The sequence below is a fragment of the Schistocerca nitens genome, chromosome 6 (genome assembly GCF_023898315.1).
Source record: "Schistocerca nitens isolate TAMUIC-IGC-003100 chromosome 6, iqSchNite1.1, whole genome shotgun sequence".
Lineage (NCBI taxonomy): Eukaryota > Metazoa > Arthropoda > Insecta > Orthoptera > Acrididae > Schistocerca > Schistocerca nitens.
This window is the reverse complement of record NC_064619.1, coordinates 447652481-447674548: the sequence shown is the minus strand read 5'-3', so window position 1 is coordinate 447674548 and position 22068 is coordinate 447652481. Positions and strand designations below refer to the sequence as shown.

The 22068-nt window shown below is 41.0% G+C and overlaps 1 protein-coding gene across 2 annotated transcripts in view; it reads left to right on the top strand.

Moving 5' to 3' along the window:
* The window catches only part of LOC126262242 (semaphorin-1A), a 923656-nt gene that overhangs the window by 882086 nt on the left and 19502 nt on the right, over window positions 1-22068 (top strand). For both annotated transcript variants that reach the window (XM_049958718.1, XM_049958717.1), the window contains exons 12-15: window positions 3638-3783; window positions 10655-10737; window positions 18622-18853; window positions 21778-21920. In XM_049958718.1, coding sequence (XP_049814675.1) covers window positions 3638-3783; window positions 10655-10737; window positions 18622-18853; window positions 21778-21920 — 604 coding nt within the window. The remainder of the gene's footprint in view (window positions 1-3637; window positions 3784-10654; window positions 10738-18621; window positions 18854-21777; window positions 21921-22068) is intronic.

Here is a 22068-nt window from a genome sequence, read left to right as displayed (position 1 = left end):
ACATGTGGTGGAATTATAGATTAGTTTTATACTGACAAAAGGAATTTTCATAAACCATTGACATGTCTTTACATAAGTTGCTCTTTTATGATTGTGTAGCAATTTCAACTGTATTAGAATGTTAGTGAGGTGAGTATTTACAAATTCAGCTGTGTTTTGGTGAAAGATGCAGATTTGACCATGGCAACTAGGAAACTTAACATATTGCTCAAAACTTGCCACCAATAACACGTATCTAACAAAACTTAAATGGAATAAGAAGTCTAGCGAAAATAAATAAATACTTCTATTGAATATTTTTGTGTAACCCTACATCCCAGTGTAGTTTTAATAATGAACAAACGATGTGGTCTGGAGGTGACCAAAGAATTTCATTTCTGTATCTCTATGATCATCTGAGAAATATGAAAACATTTAAATTTGTAAAATCCAACCTATCAATATCTTTGACAGACAAAAAGATGTTTGTGGTGAAAAAGTACAATCCCTCATTCTGTATAGGGATAGGGAAAAAAGAGGGAATGATATGTGCTTTTAATTGTTTTCATATTTATTAGGTTATTGTGATACAGAAATAAAATACATTGCCCAGTTTCAATACATACCATTCATTATTAAAAATACCCCGGTGTATTGGATTTTGCCAAAATATTGACAGAAGTAGCAATTTATTTTCTCCAGACTTATCATGACCTGTATTTTTCTTCAGAGAAACGTTATCAGTGATGAGATTTGAGTAAAATGTAAGACACCTTGTTGCCACATTAACCAGTTTCTTTTGCCAAAATACAACTGTGTTTATAAATATTCATCTCACTGAAATTCTAAAGCAGTCGATAGTGCTACAGAATCATAAAAGAGCAAATTATGTAAAGACATGTCAATAGTTAATGTAAATGCCCATTCTCAGTATAAAAATGAATTGTAATTTCTTCACATATGTTGTTCCATACCCACAGTAATACTCGTTTCATCAGCTATTGATGTTATTTAAACCTTACATCATTTCAGTGAAAAAATCTTTAGCCACTTGAATGTCACGATAGATACGGCAGTTCTGCATATTAATCATATGGCAAAACGCTCTCCTCTTTGCACTTAGCATTTGCCATATCGTTTTGATATCATTTACGATACATGAGGAATTTTGTGAATATTTCATCCTGGCTTTTTCACCGGCTCGTGAAATTGGGCAAAATGCTTTATATATATGATCCATTTTCTCGAGATTGGTAATAGATAGCAATATGTTCAAAGTTAAAGAAAAATTTAATATTTAGCTGCATTTCTTACGCAGCAAAATATGACCTAACATGTGCCAAACACAAATTCATAGCGACCTCTATTTTTCACTGCAAACTTTCTGAAATTCTTGGAACAGTTTACTTAATCCTAAAATATCACAGTACGTATGATCATTAACGAGATGATAGGCAGTTCATCATGAAGCTGATGAGTGAAGCTATAAGATGTGAGAGAATCAAATTTTTTTACTGAATATTTTCTCTACAATTGTTTGAAAAAAATCGTAGGTCGGCCGATGGGCACAAGATGTTCTGTTTGGTCTTGAAAGTGAACTGGCATTGTCTCAGAGGTCCTGCCCTGTAGGTTGCCAAACGGGGGTCCCACCTGGCAAGTGCAGGTAGCATGCAGGGAACCTGACTAAGCCTCACAAGAAAAATAGCACCATACCTATCATGGAAACATGTAGGGAGCCATTGCATGAGCCAACAAGTAAAATTGCAGCAAATTTTACTCTGTTTGAAATGGGCTTTAGTCAACTGATGACAGAAATATCAAGAATAGAAACAACTTACTTAACCACTAATTTTAGATGAATGGTGGGTAATGCGAAGGCATGCAATAAACCTCTTTTGCAGCCATTCCAACATCCTTGCTTTGGTGTCCTTGCTTTGGTGTCATATTGTGTGGATGTTCTGTCCACCCATCTGTAATGGCATGGAACATTGTCCCTCATGACTGACTGTCCTTTGGGAAAACTATATTTACAAACCACCTTTCAAAGTTTCCAGAATTCTTTTAACCACTGTAATCACCTTTTGTGAATTTAGTCATGAGTTTTAATTGAGCCCCTAGAGGAGATTCCCCACCCCATGATGGCAACATCATCAGCCATCAGCCAAAATTTATCTGGCTTTCCAAGTTTCATCCAGATAGAATATTTCTGTTGCTACTTCTTAAAATGTTTAATTCCTACAAAGAAATGAAACTACCAATTGACAATATCTCCATACTCTAGCAGTAAAAACCTCTTATTATTCACTTTTTTTGTGTGAATTCCGTGGACAGAAAAATATTCTGGAGATGTAATTCCCTAGTCCAGTCAATCTTTTTCTTGAGTATTTGTCAAAGATTTTGTAGTCTGGGAGCAATCTCCTGCACCAAGGTGAAGCGTTCAGTTGGATTTTCCTGGTAGATCTTGGCCCCAGTGAGAGATTTTTAAAAATGTCAGAAAATAAGATTGCACTCTTTACAGAATGGATGGTTACAAGTAACAAGGAGAGGTTCTCAGACGTAAGATCAACCTTCTGAAAACACCTTACGGCAATTTATGTTATAGTCCCAGGTATCACACTATGCAGCCACAATTAATTGAATAAAAATAATGACAGTCATTTCTATTATTGTGTGAAAGTGTGAAAGAAAAACTGACAAGTGACAGGACTCATACCAATGACCTTCTGCATGACAGCCAAGTATATTAACTACTATGCTGCATAGGAGTGTCTAAAAACAAGTTTGGTATTGCAGCTTTAGGCACCTCCTGGATGACAAGAAATTCCTTTACCCACACAAACAAAAGGACCACTTGAAGTAATCCAGACAAAGGAGAGGGTAGTTTCAAAAGTACTGTCAAACTGAAAAATTTGAATAGAAATTTACATATTTTTACCATGAGCTTTTGGTGATTTCCCAGGATTATCTTTACAAAATTTGCGAACTCTTCTCACAGTGTTGGAGTATGTGTCTTTGTTGATCTTATCAGTTGAGAGAGAAGGTCGAGCAACTCTTTATTTTTGCTTTCTTGGTCACATCATTTAATGACATTATTAATTATTTTTCATGCTCTACTCCTTAATGTACTGCCCATTGTCCTTCTCCAAGGAGTGGAAGGAGTATCTAGCATTTCCCCTGATAGGCCAGCAACTGCTTCATCTCTCATCAAGAGATGTATTACTTTACTATGCAATACAGTACTACACAATAGTCACTTTGCAATGGCTACATATACAAAGTTCTGTATTAGATCACTGAGGTTGGTTGCAACCAGACACAGAACATGACTGGACTGATGTCAACTGACTTCCAATGATTCGGAACTAGGGAGAAAGACTTTGTGGCTTCTATGTTAATGGTTTAATGTATTCAGTTTTTGTTCTTTTGTTGTGCATTGTTATGCAAAGCAATTCTTTTTTTATGTGTCTTTTTATCACACTAGTGTTTTTAAAATTTCACACCAGACTATGTTGTTAACTTGTTGTTACATCACATATATATATACTAGATGTTTAGATTCAGTTTGGTAGTCCTGTGTACTAACATAATAACATTCACAAAACACTAAGTTTTGTGCTTGAGCCAAAATGTGCTTAGTCCATTTGCGTGTGTTCTCTAGGTGCCTGACCCACGTCCTGGACAGTGTGTCAACGACTCACGAACACTTCCTGATCTCACGCTTAATTTTATCAAGACACATTCTCTAATGGATGAGTCAGTGCCTTCATTCTTTGGCCAGCCTGTTGTTATAAGGACTAGCTTCCAGTAAGTATAATTGCTGCTTACCAGTATTAGTTATGTATAGTGTTTGTTATATATCGAGAACATTCTAGAATTCTCTTTGCATTTCCTCCTAGTTTTCTTTTGAAGCTCTAGGCAGTAGAGGTTTCATAACTATTCAAGAGTTAATTTTCAGTATATTTCCAACAAGAAAGTAATTTCATTTTGCTTTTAGGAATACACAGGTCTCATTAGAGTACGCTAAGTCTGTACAAGGTGTAAAAAATTAAATACCTTGGATTCATATGAAATTAAATGTTACATGTTGTTTAACACTCCCTCTCTGTCTGCCAGATTTTCTCAAAAGCCAGTTGAATTACAAACACACAAGTTATCCAGAAACTGGTAGTTATAAGCATGTGGTGATAAGTGGCACAAATAATGAAGCTGTCTGTTTAAATGAACTTAATTTTCAAACAAGTCACTAACAGCCACAATTTTTTGTCATCAAGTATAGCTTTATTTTTGTAAAATGTTTTGATGTATGACCTCTTGTCTGAAAAATGACAATACAAAAACATTTTATTTTAATGTTTCACAAACACAACATCAAAATTCCCACCAACCAATTTTTATTCTGCTTCTCCATGAAGCGATACAGCAAGACACTGCATGAAGCAGTGATCAGTGCAATCACATTTAACCACACACTACATTTAAGCACAGTCTAACAGGTGAGCATACAATTGTCAAGTAGTCTGTTAGTGGGGCCTAGCGCGTGGCTTACATAAGGCTGTTTTGCACACGGTGCAGTGCTTGCTGCACTGTGTGTGCTGATGCACAGTGACCTATTTAGGTCGACAGTGTAGGCATGCGCTATTTGATTGTGCACGCTCATTGTGTAGGGTTACAGTGCTCCTTCCCCCTCTGAGAAAAATGTTTACTGTGGAGATGTCCACATCTTCATCGGAAGGGAGTGACTGCTAGAGCAAGTATTGTGCCATCACAGGAGAATATGGTCTGAAATGACACATGCAGGGACATGTTTAGTGCTCGCAGCACCACAGAAGACCATAAGGGAGCATCAGTGTTAGAGACAGCAGAGAAAATAGCTGTTGCGACAGCATGGGCTGCAGAGATAGAGGTGGCTCAGTGCTTCCTGCTCCACCCGGTGATGGCGGCAGAATGGAGGCAGCACAGGAACTGGAGGGGGCACGGGATACACTGTGGGGTCCAGCAAAGACCTCGGAGGTGGCCACAGGATTGAAGGGCTCTGTGGTGCGCTGTTGGTTAAGTGTGGGTGGAGCTGCTCGTAGTGTCGTGACACTAAGCCATCAGAGATGCATACGATGCAGAGGTGGCAGTCTCGGCAGTCGTGGACAGTTGCTCGTATCCACTTAGGGTGCCAGCCAAATCGTTGGGCTCAGACAGCAGAGCCCAAACTGAATCACTGTGAGGAGGACGCTGGTGGGCTGCCAGGCAGTGGTTGTAGCAGATGGAGTAGTGTATGGGGTTGGCAGCCATTAAGCAGATCCACTGGACTATGGTTACTAACTGGAGTGAAACTACATGAACCTGAGAACTTATCGAGGGCTTCCTTGGGAGAAGATCGAGTGATATATTTTTTCATCTGAATTTTGAATGTAGGGACCAGCCTCACCTTTGGACTGGGAATGAAAGGAAGGGGCTCTAACGTGGTGGATGCCACTCTTTGTACAAAAATCTTGAGGTACAAACAGTGGGCCATTGTCATAATTGTATAAGGCAATCTCTCCAAGGAAAAAATCTCTGCAAGGGCCGTGACTGTAGCCACCGTGAATGTGGATGGCAACATAATAAAATTTTGAGAAGGCATCGACTACTACAGATCAAAAGGAGTTAAGAAACGGACCCTCAAAACCAGTGTGAATATGCTCTCAGTGGCATGGGGGCCGGGCTGGATGCCAACTCTTCAATAGCCCAAAGTAACACACTGTCAATAACGGAGAGGCGGTGGGAGAGAGGATAATGATTACACAAGGGATCCGACACTTGGCCTGGTGGTTTATCCGGCCAGCCATAGTGGATGTATTGAACAACCTGATGAAAGACAGGACCAGCTCTGTTTTAGGCTTCGATGTCTAAATGGAAACACAACAGTTCATCCTGATCAAAGGCTGGATCAGGGGCAATTGGCATTCAAGAAAGAGCATCTGCATTAGCATGTTAGGCAGTGGGTTGGAAATTAATCTCGTAGTTATAGCATGACAACAACAGAGCTCGGCACTGCATGCAGTGGGCCACTTTGTCCAGTAAAGACGCCAAAGGATGGAAAAAGATAAACCAGAAGTTTACAATCAGTGATAAAATGAAATTTAGAACCGTTTAGAAAAATATCAATTTTTTGAGTGCATACACTATAGCAAGGGCTTGTTTTTCTGTTTGTGAGTAGCATCTCCACATTTGTTTACAAGAATGACCACAAGGCCATACGGGAAAGCATTGGTGGCTAAAACAAGATGTTGGCCCATTTGGAAAGTAACCAAGTACAGTGATAAGTGTAATGTCAACTTCATTAGGGTAAAAGTACACTTGCAGGTAGGTGATCAGTGAAAATGAACACCTTGACTTCCCAGAGAATGAAGTGGCTTAGTCAATGTGGCTACATCAGTGAGAAATTTATAGTAGTATGCAATCTTTCCAAAAAATAACTGCAACTTTTTGACATTGGTAGGGAGTGGCAGAGCTGTAATGGCATAAACACGCTGGAGTAGAAGCTTGACGCCAGCACGTGAGACTTCAAAACCGAAACAGACGATAGACAGCTGAAAGAATTGTCCAAGTTACATTTCAAGCTGGCAGTCTGCAGCACTGTGAACAAGGTACAAAGGGAATGAAAGTGTTCATCCATTGAGGAACCTGAGACCACTGTATCATCCAGGTAGTTAATGCATCCCGGTACTGAGGCCTTGACTTGCTCCAAAAATCATTGGAAAATGGGAGGGGCACTAACAATGCCGAATGGCAGGCACTGGTATTGCTATAACCCAAAACAGCAAACACACGCCCGAGCCACTGAACACTGTCAGAATCAGACGTCCATGAGCCAGTGTCCGCTGTAGAGACCTGGCCTCCAGCTGCCTGCGCTTTCGGCCGGTAACTCCAGTCAAGCCCCAAAGCCCCAGACAATGCCTCCCATGTCTGTCTCAGCTCATGGACCCATGTTTGTGTCCCTGTGCCTGCACCACGTTGGACGTTGAGGCCGGATCGGCATCTGCACCAATTTACCGGCTTGTCCGTAGCAGCTCCCACATTTGAGGCCCGATGGTACCGCACTTGTGCATATTCTCCGGACCTCCGTTTCCTCGAGCGTCAAGGTCAGTTTGAGTGCTGCGCTGTGTTCCCATGACTGAGTCACTTGGCGAACTTGTGGAATGGTGCAACCTATGAACACTTGGACTTGCCACTCTCGACACCACTTTGAACGATGTAAATAGTGAACTTTTTCCGTAGCTCTTGTGAATACTCAGCGTTATTACTAAGGTATCAGTGCCTTTGAGACGTCATACCAATTGACCTGAAGCCTTCACCGTGCATTGCTACGGACAGTTGTAGCCAGTGCCTGCAGCCACTGTCAATAGCCGACCACGCGAGGACACGCCCACCGCACACTCGCTGGTCTGGCACGCTGTCGTCACAGGCCGCCGCCCTTCCAACACTGGTTGACCTCCACCATTGCTGCTGCAGTGCCATCATGCAGAATGCGAACATTAAACACATGTGCTCCACAGAACAATCGTTGCATTTTCACAGCTATGGAGCTCCGCTCTCCAAGGGGGGGGGGGGGGGGGGGGATCTGTGTGACGGCAACAACTTTCAAACACGCAAAGGGCTGAACTACGGCACAGCCGACACAAGTAAGTGAAGCTCGGCATTCACAAGTGCAGCTATACCATTATGACGAATTTTGGCAACGGTGTGTCATGCACCGGACCGCACGGGACAAAGCAGGCAGACAGTGTGAGCTGGTCAACGCGATGCAACACAAATCTCTGACTTCTCGCACCACTGACCGCATGCAGTGAGTTAACGTGACTCCCCTGCAAATGCGTACATGCAGCCTTAAATGCAGTCGCCCATTGCGTGGTGTCCACCCTTCTGTTTGGCAGTGCCTTTCTCCCTTTCGCAGACATCATGGTGCCTCCAGTCGTACCAGGAACTGAACATTTGGCGACAGCTTTTGTCTCGCTCAGTACACGCGGTTGCGCCACGGTTCATCATTCGGGATCGGTGATTGAGCCCTACCGCCAGTGCAGTGCGCCTGTACATAGGGGCATTAGTGATGAATTGTATTTGTAACTTAGTGTAAGACTTGTGAAGAATAAACGTGCCATGACCAAAACTCTCAAGTCGTTTCCGTCACCAAGCCTCTCGTTTGAACACAGTGCGTGGGCACGGCAATAAAGCCAGTACACTGCACGTTAATGACTGTAAGCGGTGATACCACACATCTCCGCTTCATATTAATTAGGCTCCCAGAAAGCTGTGCTAAGAGTTCATCCTGCTAGAGTAATGGATAGGTATCAATAATAGACGGTAATTTACAGACTTTTTAAAATCACCATAGCCACAGGCTGCGTTAGGTTTTGTGACAATTAACAATGGATTAGGCCATTCACTTGAGGAGATAGGTGTGATAACAACCAAAAATATAAGTTAATCCAATTCTAATTTGACTTTCTCCTGTAAACCTATTGGGATTGGGCAGAGACAAAAAAAGTGGGGCCCTGCCATCGATTTCATTGTGATGTGAGCCTTAAAATCAGTAGTGTACCCTAAACCTTCCAAAAACAGGGAGGGCACAGTGGGAGAGGAGCAGGTGGCTACTGTCGTGACACTGGCTGCTGTTGCTACTTAGCATGGCGCTGCCCCATGCAGTGTGTTGCATGGCTGTGATGTCGTCCTTCCTCTGTGAGCTGACCAACAGCAGCTGAGGAGGAGAAAAGCAATGGTGGCTATTTTACACCAAGCTTCTATCCAATTTCCTGCTGCCCTAGAGACTTTGAAGGACTGGCTATTCTTCAAAACCTCTGAGAATGATTGATTTTCACATTTTAATGCGCATTCAAGAATTTCTCTGTCAGGGGCCAGGCATATCATAGCATCACAACATATGAGTCCCGGTGAGCTTCTGTAATAAACTGGCAATGTCAGCTAAGCCCACGAAGTTCCGCTGCCCGAGCCCTGTACAACTGTTGCAGCTGCTTTTGACAACAGTATAACTCGAGGCGAGCAGCAATAACACGAGTAGTGGTAAATACACAGCAGCTGAAACATTTTATCGAAAGAGTGACTGGTAGGTTCCTTAAGAAGAGATAGTTGACACGAAAGGTGATAAATGTGTGGAGAAATTCATGACAGAAAAAAGCCTTACACATGTTCAGGTTGGCAACTCCAAAAGCTTGAAAATGTTGCCAGAGGCATTTTTCATGTATGTCCCAATCTTCTGCAGAATCATTATACAGAGGAAATAATGGGGCTTGTGCCAACAGTGATGAAGCAGCAATGCTGCCATGTTGTTTACTGCCACTGAGAGAGCCTGCTGCCGATTGGTGAGTGCTCACTGCTGTTCAACGAGAGGTTGAAGAATTTCCACTGACATGTGCTGGCCACAGTGAACTGAGAAATGAAACACGTGGAGCAAAATCCCAATCCTCCTCATAAAAAGTGTTGTAATGTTGTACAAACGCAATGAAAAAATTCCCAACAACCAATTCTTATTCCACTACCACAAGGAGGGATACACAAAGACACTGCATGAAAAAGGGATCAGTACAATCAGACTTAACCATAGAAAACATTTAAGCACAGTCTAACAGTTGAGCATATAATCAGGTAAATATTAGTCTGCCCAAGGGCTGGCTTATCTAAAGCTATTTTGCATGTGTTGCACTACTTGCTGCATCACTTGTGCCAGTGCGTAGGACGCCTTTAGGCTGGCCATGTAAGCGCATGCTGTTTGATTATGTGCACTCACTCTAAAGGGTCACAACACATTTAATTAGCCTATACATGGATCTTAACTGTGACAGTTTTTAGTCTTGGTGTGTGCTGTGGAGTGCTTGAAAAAGTGTAACTCAAAACATCTTGCAGAAATAAAAGATCAGTTTTGCAGTCAAAAATTTAAGCAACAAGTATGTGGCGTGAAATGTCACACTCTCTCTAAAACTACTTGTACTGAAGCTCATGATCAGTGTGATAAATGCATAGGATGATTTAGATTATCTTATCAAACAAACTAGTCACATCATCTTTGTTTTTAGATAAACTAGTATTTCAGTATCATAAAGGTGTATGTGCAATCACAAATCCAATTAGTCAATACTTTCTGAATACTGTAACCCAATAAAATAGAAAAAAAATCTCTCTCTCTCTCTCTCTCTCTCTCTCTCTCTCTCTCTCTCTCTCTCTCTCTCACACACACACACACACACACACACACACACACACACACACACACTTTTATATCACCCTAGAATATTTAATTGATGACTTCTCTGCATAAACTTTACATGCATAGAGCAGTTTCCTACAGTCATGTTCTCTATTGTCAGATTGAGGAGTCTATGAAATAATGAGTCAGATGTGAGAACAACTCCTAGAGAGTCACTATTTGAATTACTCAAGAAGCTTATTTTGTACACAGCCTGTTGCAGAGATCGCTTTATTCTAGTTTCCATATCTCACATACTTAACTGTATTGAAAAGTAAAATAAAGTTTTTATTTCTGTTTTTGATTTTACTATCTCAGAGTCAAGAAAATAAAAGTTAATACTTCTAAGATTAAAATGTAATAACATATTTGTTACTACTAGCAAATTATTGTTTATGGAGGTTCAGAGCAGCTTTTGTATTAGTAAAATTCTTCACATTACAGCTACCGATTTTCCCAGATAGCTGTAGATCCACAGATCAAAACCCCTGGAGGCAAGGCATATGATGTGCTGTTCATTGGCACAGGTGAGTGGTTTTTTTTTTTTTTTTTTTTTTGCTTACAGAATCCTACAACTGTCTTGGAGTAGCTGCTTAGACTTAGTAATTGTGAAGAATCTGAGTAAATGTGTCTTTATAAAAAATGAATTTTTGTCATATAATTGTTAAAATAGGTGTCTTGTTGCTTCACAGAGAGAACTTTACAAAGCATAGTTTATACAATTTGAAGGGGCAGGAGTGAGAGAGTGTTCTGAGGCAGCAGGGAAAGAAAGTCAGTTACAATCTCAACTTAGGAGAGCACCTCAAACATGTCATTTCCTTCCCATTTTAAAGTAAATAGCATGGTGTTCCATGAGCTGGAACTCTTATTCCATTCACTACTTCTTTTCCAGCATTGTAGCCAGTAAGTATGACAATTATACGTAATGACTTGTCTTGTACTATAGATAACACGTAGGCTGGCTTTGACCACATCATAAAAAGGAAGTCAGCAGAAAAAGAGTGCCTGGTTGCAGTTTGTTCAATATCAATGAGAATTATATAGAAAATAAGTTAAATGTAACTTTATTAGCCTCTGGTGTTAGAAGAAGAACCCAACAAATATGCTGGGATGCACCAGAAAAATGTAGAAATAAGAAACATAGCTGTAAGGATGACAGTGAAGGAGGGGAACTGAATAGATTAATCAGACATTTACTGAAAGAAGTATGGGAAGGAAAGTTTTGGCAGAATGTAAATGATTTGGAATAAAGGAGACCACTCGCCTAGTTCCAGAAGCACTGAGTCAATCAGACACACAAAAGGGAATGAAGACTTGCTAGTTTCTGGAAAAGGATCCTGTGATGAGCTAGACCACATGCCAGACAAGATACCTCCCCCCTCCCCCCCCCCCCCCCCCCTCCCTGCCCGCCAGCCCACACCTCTATGTCGTTATGGTGCTCCAGCTACATGAAAAATGATAGGATTTCAGTTTAGCATGTGGACTATGGTGGGGTGAGTGGGTGGAGAAAAAGATAGGAGTGGTGTATGATGAAGATGATATAGACGGGCTGACAGGACAGAGAAAGGGGGAACTATTATTGGGTAGAGGATGTGGGGACATAGGGTTAGTGGAGACTGAGGCCAGAAGGATTACTGGAGCGAAAGATGGTACTTCAAAAAGGCTGGCGATGGATGTTAGGTTCCAGGTGGCACAGGTTGTGAAGCAGCCCTTCAACTTAAGCATGTTGTATTCAGCAACACGTTGTGCCACATAATGCCCAACTTCATGCTCAGCCAGTTTGGTGATGGCTATTCATTCTGGTTTACAGCTGAATGGTTGTCATGCTTATATGAAAAGCTGTGCAGTGATTGTATGACATGGGCACTTTGACAGGTGGCTTTGACGGAATAAGGTAGTCGTGTGACAGGACTGGAGTAGGAAGTGCTATTGGGGAATTGGGCGGGTTTTGCACCTGGGTCTTCTGCAGGGATATAAGCTGTGTAGCAGGTAGTTGGGAGTGGATGTGACATGAGTATGAACCAGGATGCTGTGTAGGTTGACAGAATACTACTTTAGGAGGGGTAAGGATGATCTTGGGTAATATATACCTCACTTCTGCATTTAATGATAGATAATCAAAGACCTGGTGAAGAATATGGTTCATGTGCTCCACTTCAGGGTGCCAGTGAGAGATGAGAGGGCACATCTTTGTAGTTGATTCTTGGGGATGGTGGGGAGGATTAGGGATGTATGAGGATATGCCATGGAAAATGTGTTTGCAGATTAGCTTTGAATAGTAATGCCCATATGTGAAGGTCCTTACGAGACCTTCAGCATGCTGGGCAAGGGAATTATCTTCACTGCAGATAGGCTGTCCATGAGTGGTCAGGCTGTATAGGTTTTGATAAGGTGTATGACGAATGAGGTTGTGGGTTTGAAGTCAGAAGGACGTTGAGTGAGGAAGTGTTCATTAACAGCAACATCCTGGGTCCGAGGGATTTTGGTGTATAGGGAAGTGGAATCAACATTGATGATCAGGGATGCAAGTGAAGGATGGTCGAAAGTCTGTGAGGGAAGTGCGTAGTATCTCTGATGTGAATCGCTAGGCTTCAGGCAATTGGTCAACAAGAACAGAAATTCTTATAGCAGGAGCACAACAATGAGGTGTCCGATGTTGTTGGCATTATAGATTTTGGGGAATGTGCAGGGGGTGGGTATGTGGGGTGTCATTGAGATGTGGGGGGAGATGAACAAACAAGAGAGACTGTGGGATGGGCCTAAGGGTTTCAGTAGGGACCGGAGATTCTGTTGGATTTGTAGTTTGAGATCACCATGGCAGACCTTGTAGTTGGAGGTGTCGGACAGTTGGCAGAAGCCTTGTGTCAGGTAGTCATTGTGTTGCATCATAACAGTGGTGGAATCTTTGTCTCCAGGAAAGATAATTAAATCGGGGTCTGTTTTGTGGTTGTGTATGGCTGTCCTTCCTTTTGTCATAAGGTTTGTCTTCTTAGATGGGACCTCTGGTAGGATGATGATGCCACATTGGAGCTAAGAGTTCCTGAAAGGTGACCAGGCAGTGTTTAGATGAGAAGATTACAGTTGGATTGTGGTATGAACTGGAAGATGTAAGAGTCAATGATAAGATTAAGTTGGCTTTAGTTGGAGAGATTTGTGGCAGAGAAATGTTTCCACTGTAGAAACTGGGAGAAGAAGAGTAAGACTTTGACAAATGCAGCATAGTTAAACTTGGGTGTGGGGTTGAAGGCAAGGCCTTTGGATGGGACTGAAACTTCTGTAGGATTAAGTTCTTTTGTTGGAAAGTGTAATGACCTGGATAGGATTTTTTTTTTGAAAGCCATCAAGTTTTCAGTGTATTTTTACGTGTGCCAATCGACGAGTCAATGCTTCTGCTATTCGGTAAGTGGTCCCGTTTACTCAAACCTATTTATTCAAATAACATACATATGTAGTCATAAATAAGAAGGAATGGTTCTGAATTATAAGATCAGAAGTATTTCATTATTGTGATGGTAACCATCTAACACTTGCTGTGTGGCGGAACACATTTTACTACAGTGTTCTGCATCTGGCTGCAGAGTATTCACTTTCTTTTGCCTGCAGTCTTTCTTCATGACATTTATCACATATCTTCATGTGGTTGGATGTTAATTATTTGATTTAGTAGAGGATGACCGGATGCCCTTCCTGTCACCACCATTGCCTCCCCCATTCTCACATTAGAATTGAATTCTTAATGTTTGTGATTTGTGTAACTGAGGACGTGAACAACAAAATGATATTCACAGTCAGATGTATGGAAACCACCTACAAACCATATCCAGCCTGGCCAGCACGCTAGTGCTTCTTGTTAATTCACCAGGTGAATTACAGCTAAGGCTGGTGTCGATCCCCAAATCCTTCTGCAAGTGGCTGTCTAGGTGGATCTGTCTTTTACCTACAGTGTTAGCCGGTAACCCAGTAAAATATCTAATTTAACGATTTGCACATTATCTTTTTATTTGACACTAAATGTGATCACAGTATGTAGAAGTTTCAAATAACAGTTCATTTTTATTTGTGAATCTTTTAGACTGCATTTGCAATGATGAACAAAAACAGTAGCAATCTCATTAAATCAGCTCCACCCTTCATTATCCATGTGTTGCAAGATTTTACATTGAAGATAAGAGTCCAAAAACTATCTGCACAAACAAATCGCATATTATATGGCAGAACAATCATTTATATACAGTACAAAAAACTTCAGCGTTTGGATTTTTGCCTGATCCCCTCTCAGTGGATTAGAATATTTTTGTAACAGTCTTTAACCTGCCCCTTCGATTTCTTCATACATGTTCTCATGCTTGATATCTTACCATCTTGTCATTTTATTTAGAACTTTCTTAATATCATATCTTCTTTGTTTGTATATCTGATTCTTTCTTTTCTTCATGTGCTGTTAGTCTGTTGTGTAGTTTTCTTTGTAGCAGACTGTCAAATCTCTGTTGCACCTCTTTTATAAAACAGGAAGATGGCCTGAGTCATGTTACTCCCCTCAGTGTTTTCTCTCACAAAGCACAAAAAATTTTGCAAAATGAAGTTGATTTTCTACATTTTCAGATATTCATCAGAATATGATTTTAATGTCTATCTAGCTTGACCTTTTTTATTGTTTCCACTGCAATATTTTTTTCCCCTCTTACCATTGTCAATATTGGTTTGTGGATGTTAATGTTAATTGCTTGCTGCTGTTTGCCATGTCCTTTATTTTGTGAGATCATAGTATTGAGCTAGTATACCTCCAGTAATATTTCATTTGTACACCTGGATAACCAATATCAAATCTTGTGCACTAACTGCTAAATTAGACATTAACAGTAAATAATACACTCCTGGAAATGGAAAAAGAACACATTGACACCGGTGTGTCAGACCCACCATACTTGCTCCGGACACTGCGAGAGGGCTGTACAAGCAATGATCACACGCACGGCACAGCGGACACACCAGGAAACGCGGTGTTGGCCGTCGAATGGCGCTAGCTGCGCAGCATTTGTGCACCACCGCCGTCAGTGTCAGCCAGTTTGCCGTGGCATACGGAGCTCCATCGCAGTCTTTAAGACTGGTAGCATGCCGCGACAGCGTGGACGTGAACCGTATGTGCAGTTGACGGACTTTGAGCGAGGGCGTATAGTGGGCATGCGGGAGGCCGGGTGGACGTACCGCCGAATTGCTCAACACGTGGGGCGTGAGGTCTCCACAGTACATCGATGTTGTCGCCAGTGGTCGGCGGAAGGTGCACGTGCCCGTCGACCTGGGACCGGACCGCAGCGACGCACGGATGCACGCCAAGACCGTAGGATCCTACGCAGTGCCGTAGGGGACCGCACCGCCACTTCCCAGCAAATTAGGGACACTGTTGCTCCTGGGGTATCGGCGAGGACCATTCGCAACCGTCTCCATGAAGCTGGGCTACGGTCCCGCACACCGTTAGGCCGTCTTCCGCTCACGCCCCAACATCGTGCAGCCCGCCTCCAGTGGTGTCGCGACAGGCGTGAATGGAGGGACGAATGGAGATGTGTCGTCTTCAGCGATGAGAGTCGCTTCTGCCTTGGTGCCAATGATGGTCGTATGCGTGTTTGGCGCCGTGCAGGTGAGCGCCACAATCAGGACTGCATACGACCGAGGCACACAGGGCCAACACCCGGCATCATGGTGTGGGGAGCGATCTCCTACACTGGCCGTACACCACTGGTGATCGTCGAGGGGACACTGAATAGTGCACGGTACATCCAAACCGTCATCGAACCCATCGTTCTACCATTTCTAGACCGGCAAGGGAACTTGCTGTTCCAACAGGACAGTGCACGTCCGCATGTATCCCGTGCCACCCAACGTGCTCTAGAAGGTGTAAGTCAACTACCCTGGCCAGCAAGATCTCCGGATCTGTCCCCCATTGAGCATGTTTGGGACTGGATGAAGCGTCGTCTCACGCGGTCTGCACGTCCGGCACGAACGCTGGTCCAACTGAGGCGCCAGGTGGAAATGGCATGGCAAGCCGTTCCACAGGACTACATCCAGCATCTCTACGATCGTCTCCATGGGAGAATAGCAGCCTGCATTGCTGCGAAAGGTGGATATACACTGTACTAGTGCCGACATTGTGCATGCTCTGTTGCCTGTGTCTATGTGCCTGTGGTTCTGTCAGTGTGATCATGTGATGTATCTGACCCCAGGAATGTGTCACTAAAGTTTCCCCTTCCTGGGACAATGAATTCACGGTGTTCTTATTTCAATTTCCAGGAGTGTATTTATACTTTGTGCTCTTGAATACTAAACAATTAACATTTTAATGTATTGATTCCAGCTTAGTATACAGTATTGACTGTTAGTAAAATGTGGTTTTGACAGTATTTTGGAACTTTTAAAATTATGTTCAGAAACATTAATATATGACTTCTGCCACTGCGTCGTATTACAGCCAACAGCTGAGTGTGTTGTATATGACTTACCAATTTTGTAGTTACAACATGTAGATTATCATTTTGCTACTACTTGCTGCATTCTTTTCTCTGATAAATTCTTTAAACCTAGTGTTAAAATAACAACCTGTTTGGCATCTATAAAAGAGTCACTTGATCTACACTGGAGTTCATACATGCTAGAAGCTTAATATTTTCTGTTGTTTTTGTCATTAATTATAATTTTATGTCTAAGTTTAAGTCTTGACTGGGTTCCCGACCAAAATGTAACTTCACACTGCCCCGCCATTACAAATCCAGGACACTGTCTAGCACATGATGTGTTGTTACAGACAAATTGAAAGTGATTTCTGTTATCGGAACCAGTAAAATATTTTTATTATTAGCTAGTTCTGTAATGGGGAAAAAATAAAAGGTATTCATATGATATGGGCTACAAATTGAAAGTAATAGCATATGCAGAACTACATGAAAACAGAGCAACTAGCAGCATTTCAGCCCTCCATCGACAGAAAAATATGAGGAAGACTAAATGTGCAAATAGAGGACTGAATGCAAAATGGCCTAAACTAGAGGGCATCTTGAACTGGATTCAAGGACACCATCAAAATGGCATTGTAATTAGTACAAAAATGATTCAAATATGTACCCGTAAGCTGGCACTATGGTGGAACTTAACAGACTTTAAGGATAGAGTAGGTTGGTGCTACAGGTTTATGAAGCATCATGGACTTAGCACGTGAATCAAAACCAAAATATCTCATAAAATGCCACAAGAGTATGAAGAGAAAATATTGTCTTTCCGTCACTTTATTATTCAACATCGAAAGAAAACCAGTGTGGAACTAAGCCGAATAATAAAGATGGACAAAACTCCTCTGACATTTGATGTGCTGAGTAACAGAACTGTTGCCATGAAAAGTGGTAAAACATTTACTGTAAAAACTAGTGGACACAAAAAATGCATTACGCTTTGTCCTTTCATGTTGTACTGATGGTACTAAACTTAATCCAGTGATCATTTTCAAGTGCAAAACAATGCTAATACCTTCTGAAATACTGACAGGTGCTGTTGTTCATGTACATGACAAGCGTTGGATGGACAAAGCTGGTATGAAATTAAGGATTAATAGAATGTGGGAGAGAAGGATAGGTGCTTTATTGAAGAAGAGTTCTCTTCTTGTGCTGGATCAGTTTAGTTTTCATTTGAAAAATTCTGTATAAGAGTAATTGAGACAGAGAAAAACCATTTAAATTTTATGTGATAGAGGAATGGAACAAATGGATGATGGCTGAAACCCAACATGAATTCATGTCGAAGAGAGCTTTAAAACAACCTACAATCCAACAAGTGCATCAGTGGACAAAACAGTCGTGGTCTAGAGTGAGAGAAGAAGTGGTCTAGAGTGAGAGAAGAAGTAACACTCTCGATGGCAGTGTAAGTAACACTCTCGATGGCAGTGAAGACCATCTGTATATGAAGAGGACAACAGTGAAAATGAGGAGGAGGAGGAGGAGGAAGAAGAAGAAGAAGAAGAAGAAGAAGAGGAAGAAAAAAGTTCAGATGATGATTTTCAGGGATTTTCATGGTCAGTTCAGTTTTATAAACTAAGAATATTTGTTTTAGCATGACTTTGCAATCTAATAATAAGAATGGTAAAAATGTTATCTTTCTTTAAATTGCTTAAAAATTAAGGTGTATCTTATAGTCCGTAGTGTCTTATAGTCCATAAAATAGGGTATCGGTGCAACTACAAAACTATTTTTTTATTTGTTTGGTAAGAGTTATTGCTGATTGATTAGTCAAGTGAAAGCTGATGTGTTCATCTATTATTTTATACCCTAAAAACTGGATTTGCATATTATCGACATCTATACTAAGCATTTAAACAATATATTTTTTATCATTTTCAGCCTGTGATAAACTATTCCATCTAAATGTTGCAGATAATGGTAAAGTTATAAAAGCTGTGAATGCTGATGCAGCAGATACAACAGAACGTGTATCACCAGTTGTCATCGAAGAAGTGCAGGTGTTCCCCACCCATATGCCCGTTCGTGGGTTGAAAGTCGTCCGCGATCCTGCACTGCCTGACGGACGCCTCGTTGTTGTGGCTGACACAGAAGTCCAAGCTTTACGCCTCCATCGTTGCTATTCTGACAAAATACTATCCTGCAGGTCAGTTCAAATTACATATGCAATTTGTGATTAATAGTTTTTATCCATATTTTATAATGTATAAAACCAGTGATTAAAATGAACAAAAATTAGAAGAGACAAGGACTCACATGGGCTGAATGATGCATGGCATATACACATGTGTAACAATACAGTAAGTTTAGAGTCTGCAGCTCGTGGTCTAGTGACTAGCGTTGCTGCCTCTTGATCACAGGGTCCTGGGTTCGATTCCCAGCCAGATTGAGGATTTTCTCTGCCCGGGAACTGGGTGTTTGTGTTTTCCTCATCATTTCATGTTCATCATTATTCGTGAGAGTGACTAGATTGGACTGTGTAAAAAATTGGACTATGAAAAAATTTGGACTTTGCACGGGCACTGATGACTGCGCAGTTGAGCACCCCAAAAACCAAATATCATCATCACAGTAAGTTTCATTAGCCTTCATGTTGCTGCTCTTCTTCTAGTTTAAGTTACTACTGCCTGTTGCTGTGATGACATTCATTCATACAATGTGTTCCATAAAGCAGACCCTGCACACTGTTACATAAAGTTTACTAACCACAGATAATGGCTAGTGCTAATCTATTCTTACAGATAATTGTGGTAATTACATCTAAATTACTTTTCACGTGTTAATATACAGGGTATTTAATATACAACACAAGTGCTGCTTCAGGTGTAGTGTGGGAACCAATACCCGCGTAGGCCAGCTGCAATCATCAATGTCACTTTGACCCATTGCTCAGAGAGTGTGGCAGGTGGCATATTTTTAACTAGGAATATACTAGAAAAGTTAGGAGCAGTCTCAAAAAGACATCTGAGAAAACTGTTACGCAATTTAACATTGCAAACTGGAAATCGGTAGCATCTGATCACAAGGTTGTGTGCAAACTCAAACTAAAAGCCAGTACTGTAAATGGCTGTTGCAGCCATGATGGAGATACTGATTATATTTATTTATTTATTTATTTTTCTCTCGGTATAGCTTGACTGCTTTTATTAGGGTATGGAAACTTTCAGAACTATCAATGTTGGAGTTCTAAAAATCCAGTTCAGTTATATCTAGAGAATATGCATGATGTCAAAACAGGAATGTGCCGTGAAAAGCATAGCTTATGATAAGTATGTAGGAGGAGGAGGTGGTGATCTAGCATGTAAGGAAAAGTTCAAGTCTATTGCTGAATAAAGAAAGTAAAGAGAGAGAAAAGATGTGGATAGTAATCCAAAGTAGCAGTATCATGTGCACATTGGAGGATTAGAAATGGAATAATAAAGCACATGAAGCCAATTTTTAATTTTACCAAGCAGAATCTTGGATAGTTTTTAAATGCATGGTACTCATTCATGTATCCTTAAATAATGTAGTTTTGCTTTGATAAAATTTGGCTTTCAGATGCCTAGAAGGAATCTCTCTCTCTCTCTCTCTCTCTCTCTCTCTCTCTCTCTCTCTCTCTCTCCCTCTCCCCCTCCCCCTCCCCCTCCCTCCCCCCCCTTCAGGGATTGAGAGGGGGAGGGAGAATTTTATTTGCATTTTATATGTATTACTGTGTCCAGAGAGTGCAATTCAGAGGCTATCAGATGCTGATGTGATTTCCACTGTGGTAGTGTATTAAATATTAGGAAGAATACACGTGGCCATCAATATTCTGAAATAATTCAATTTTCCCCTGTCATATTCACTGATAATATACAAGTGATTTGTCTGACAACTATCAACCAATTGATCCTCAGTTGCTAGTAATATTATATTGATTGTTTTTAGGTTATGTTTGTCTGCAGCTGAATAAATACAATTTGTCTTCTGCCATTCAGATTTTCCCCTCTATTTATTGAACTACTGTCTGCAGAAAAGGTAGGACACATGTAGTGCAATACCAGCACACTCTGCCACTGAGGATGCTTCAAAAAGTGAAGCAAAATGCATATGACAAAACATAAATTGCATTTATTCATTTCCCACAAACATAACCCCAAATTCATCAATAAAATTTTTCTGCCATTTTGATATTTGTGCAGAAAACATTTACAAATGCTGACATTTGATAAATTATTGTGACACTAACAATTTGTTGCACTGATGATGTAAATCTTGTAGATTAAAAGTAGATTACACGAAAATGGAATTTATCCACAAATAATTCATCTTTTTTGTCACTTTTAACTAAATTCTGTTTTAAATGATTTGATCAATCCATTCCCTGAAGATGACACATTGTGTTCCTCCAGTGGTTGTTCAGTGTGTATGAAATTAATCAGTTGAAAATTTTAATAGCTATACTGATGTCATATAGACATTTTTGATTGACTTCATTTGTACAAAAACATTTGACATCATAGTACACAATTCTTCCGTGATGAGAAGTTACACTAGACCCACGTCAGATCCATTCACCAGGTAAATGATAAATTATCTTCCACAATACTCAGCCTAAATATGGCTTTCTACAGCCATTTAGCATACGATCATCAAAATTCCAAATTTTTTGTCAGAGTGTAGAAACATGAGAAATGAACACACATAGAACACAACAATCAGTTCAGTCCCATAATTTACATGACAATCTGCTATCCTCACCTCCACCAAGGCAGTTTATGGTGACACTGTGGGGAGGAATTCCAGCTGTTGCTATAATCCAGATGTCGATAATCTAGTTTCCTATACTGAAAGTACACACGGGTCGGTCGTAAAATTATTTAATGCAGCATTACTTGGTGCCTTTTTAAAGGCTTCCCATTCCTTGAGGCTGTCCTTTCATTGTTGCTTTTAGGTTTGTTTGATTTGTATACAGTTTCTAACCCCGCATGGAGGAGGGGGTGAAGAGGGAAAGAGCTAGCAGTTTCTGGATAATAAATTTTATCACCAGTTGTATCAGATCTGTGACAATAATGAGGTGCTGTATTTTAAATCCATTTCTTCCAACAGTGAGTGTGTTGCACTGCAAGATCCATATTGTGCCTGGGACAAGCAGAGCCAGAAGTGCCGTGCTGTTGGAGCTCCTCGTTGGAGTGATGACAGTATCTTCATCCAGAGCATTGCCACTGGTGTGCACTCAGGTTGTCCTGCAAGTAAGTAGCTAACTTACTAATTAGATTAAATATGGTTTCTGTTTCTATGTAAAAGATGATCCCATAGGTCATAGAAAATATACTTGTCTGCTTGTACCCTTATCTTTACTCATAACAATTTTCAGAAGATATACCATAGAACTGTAAT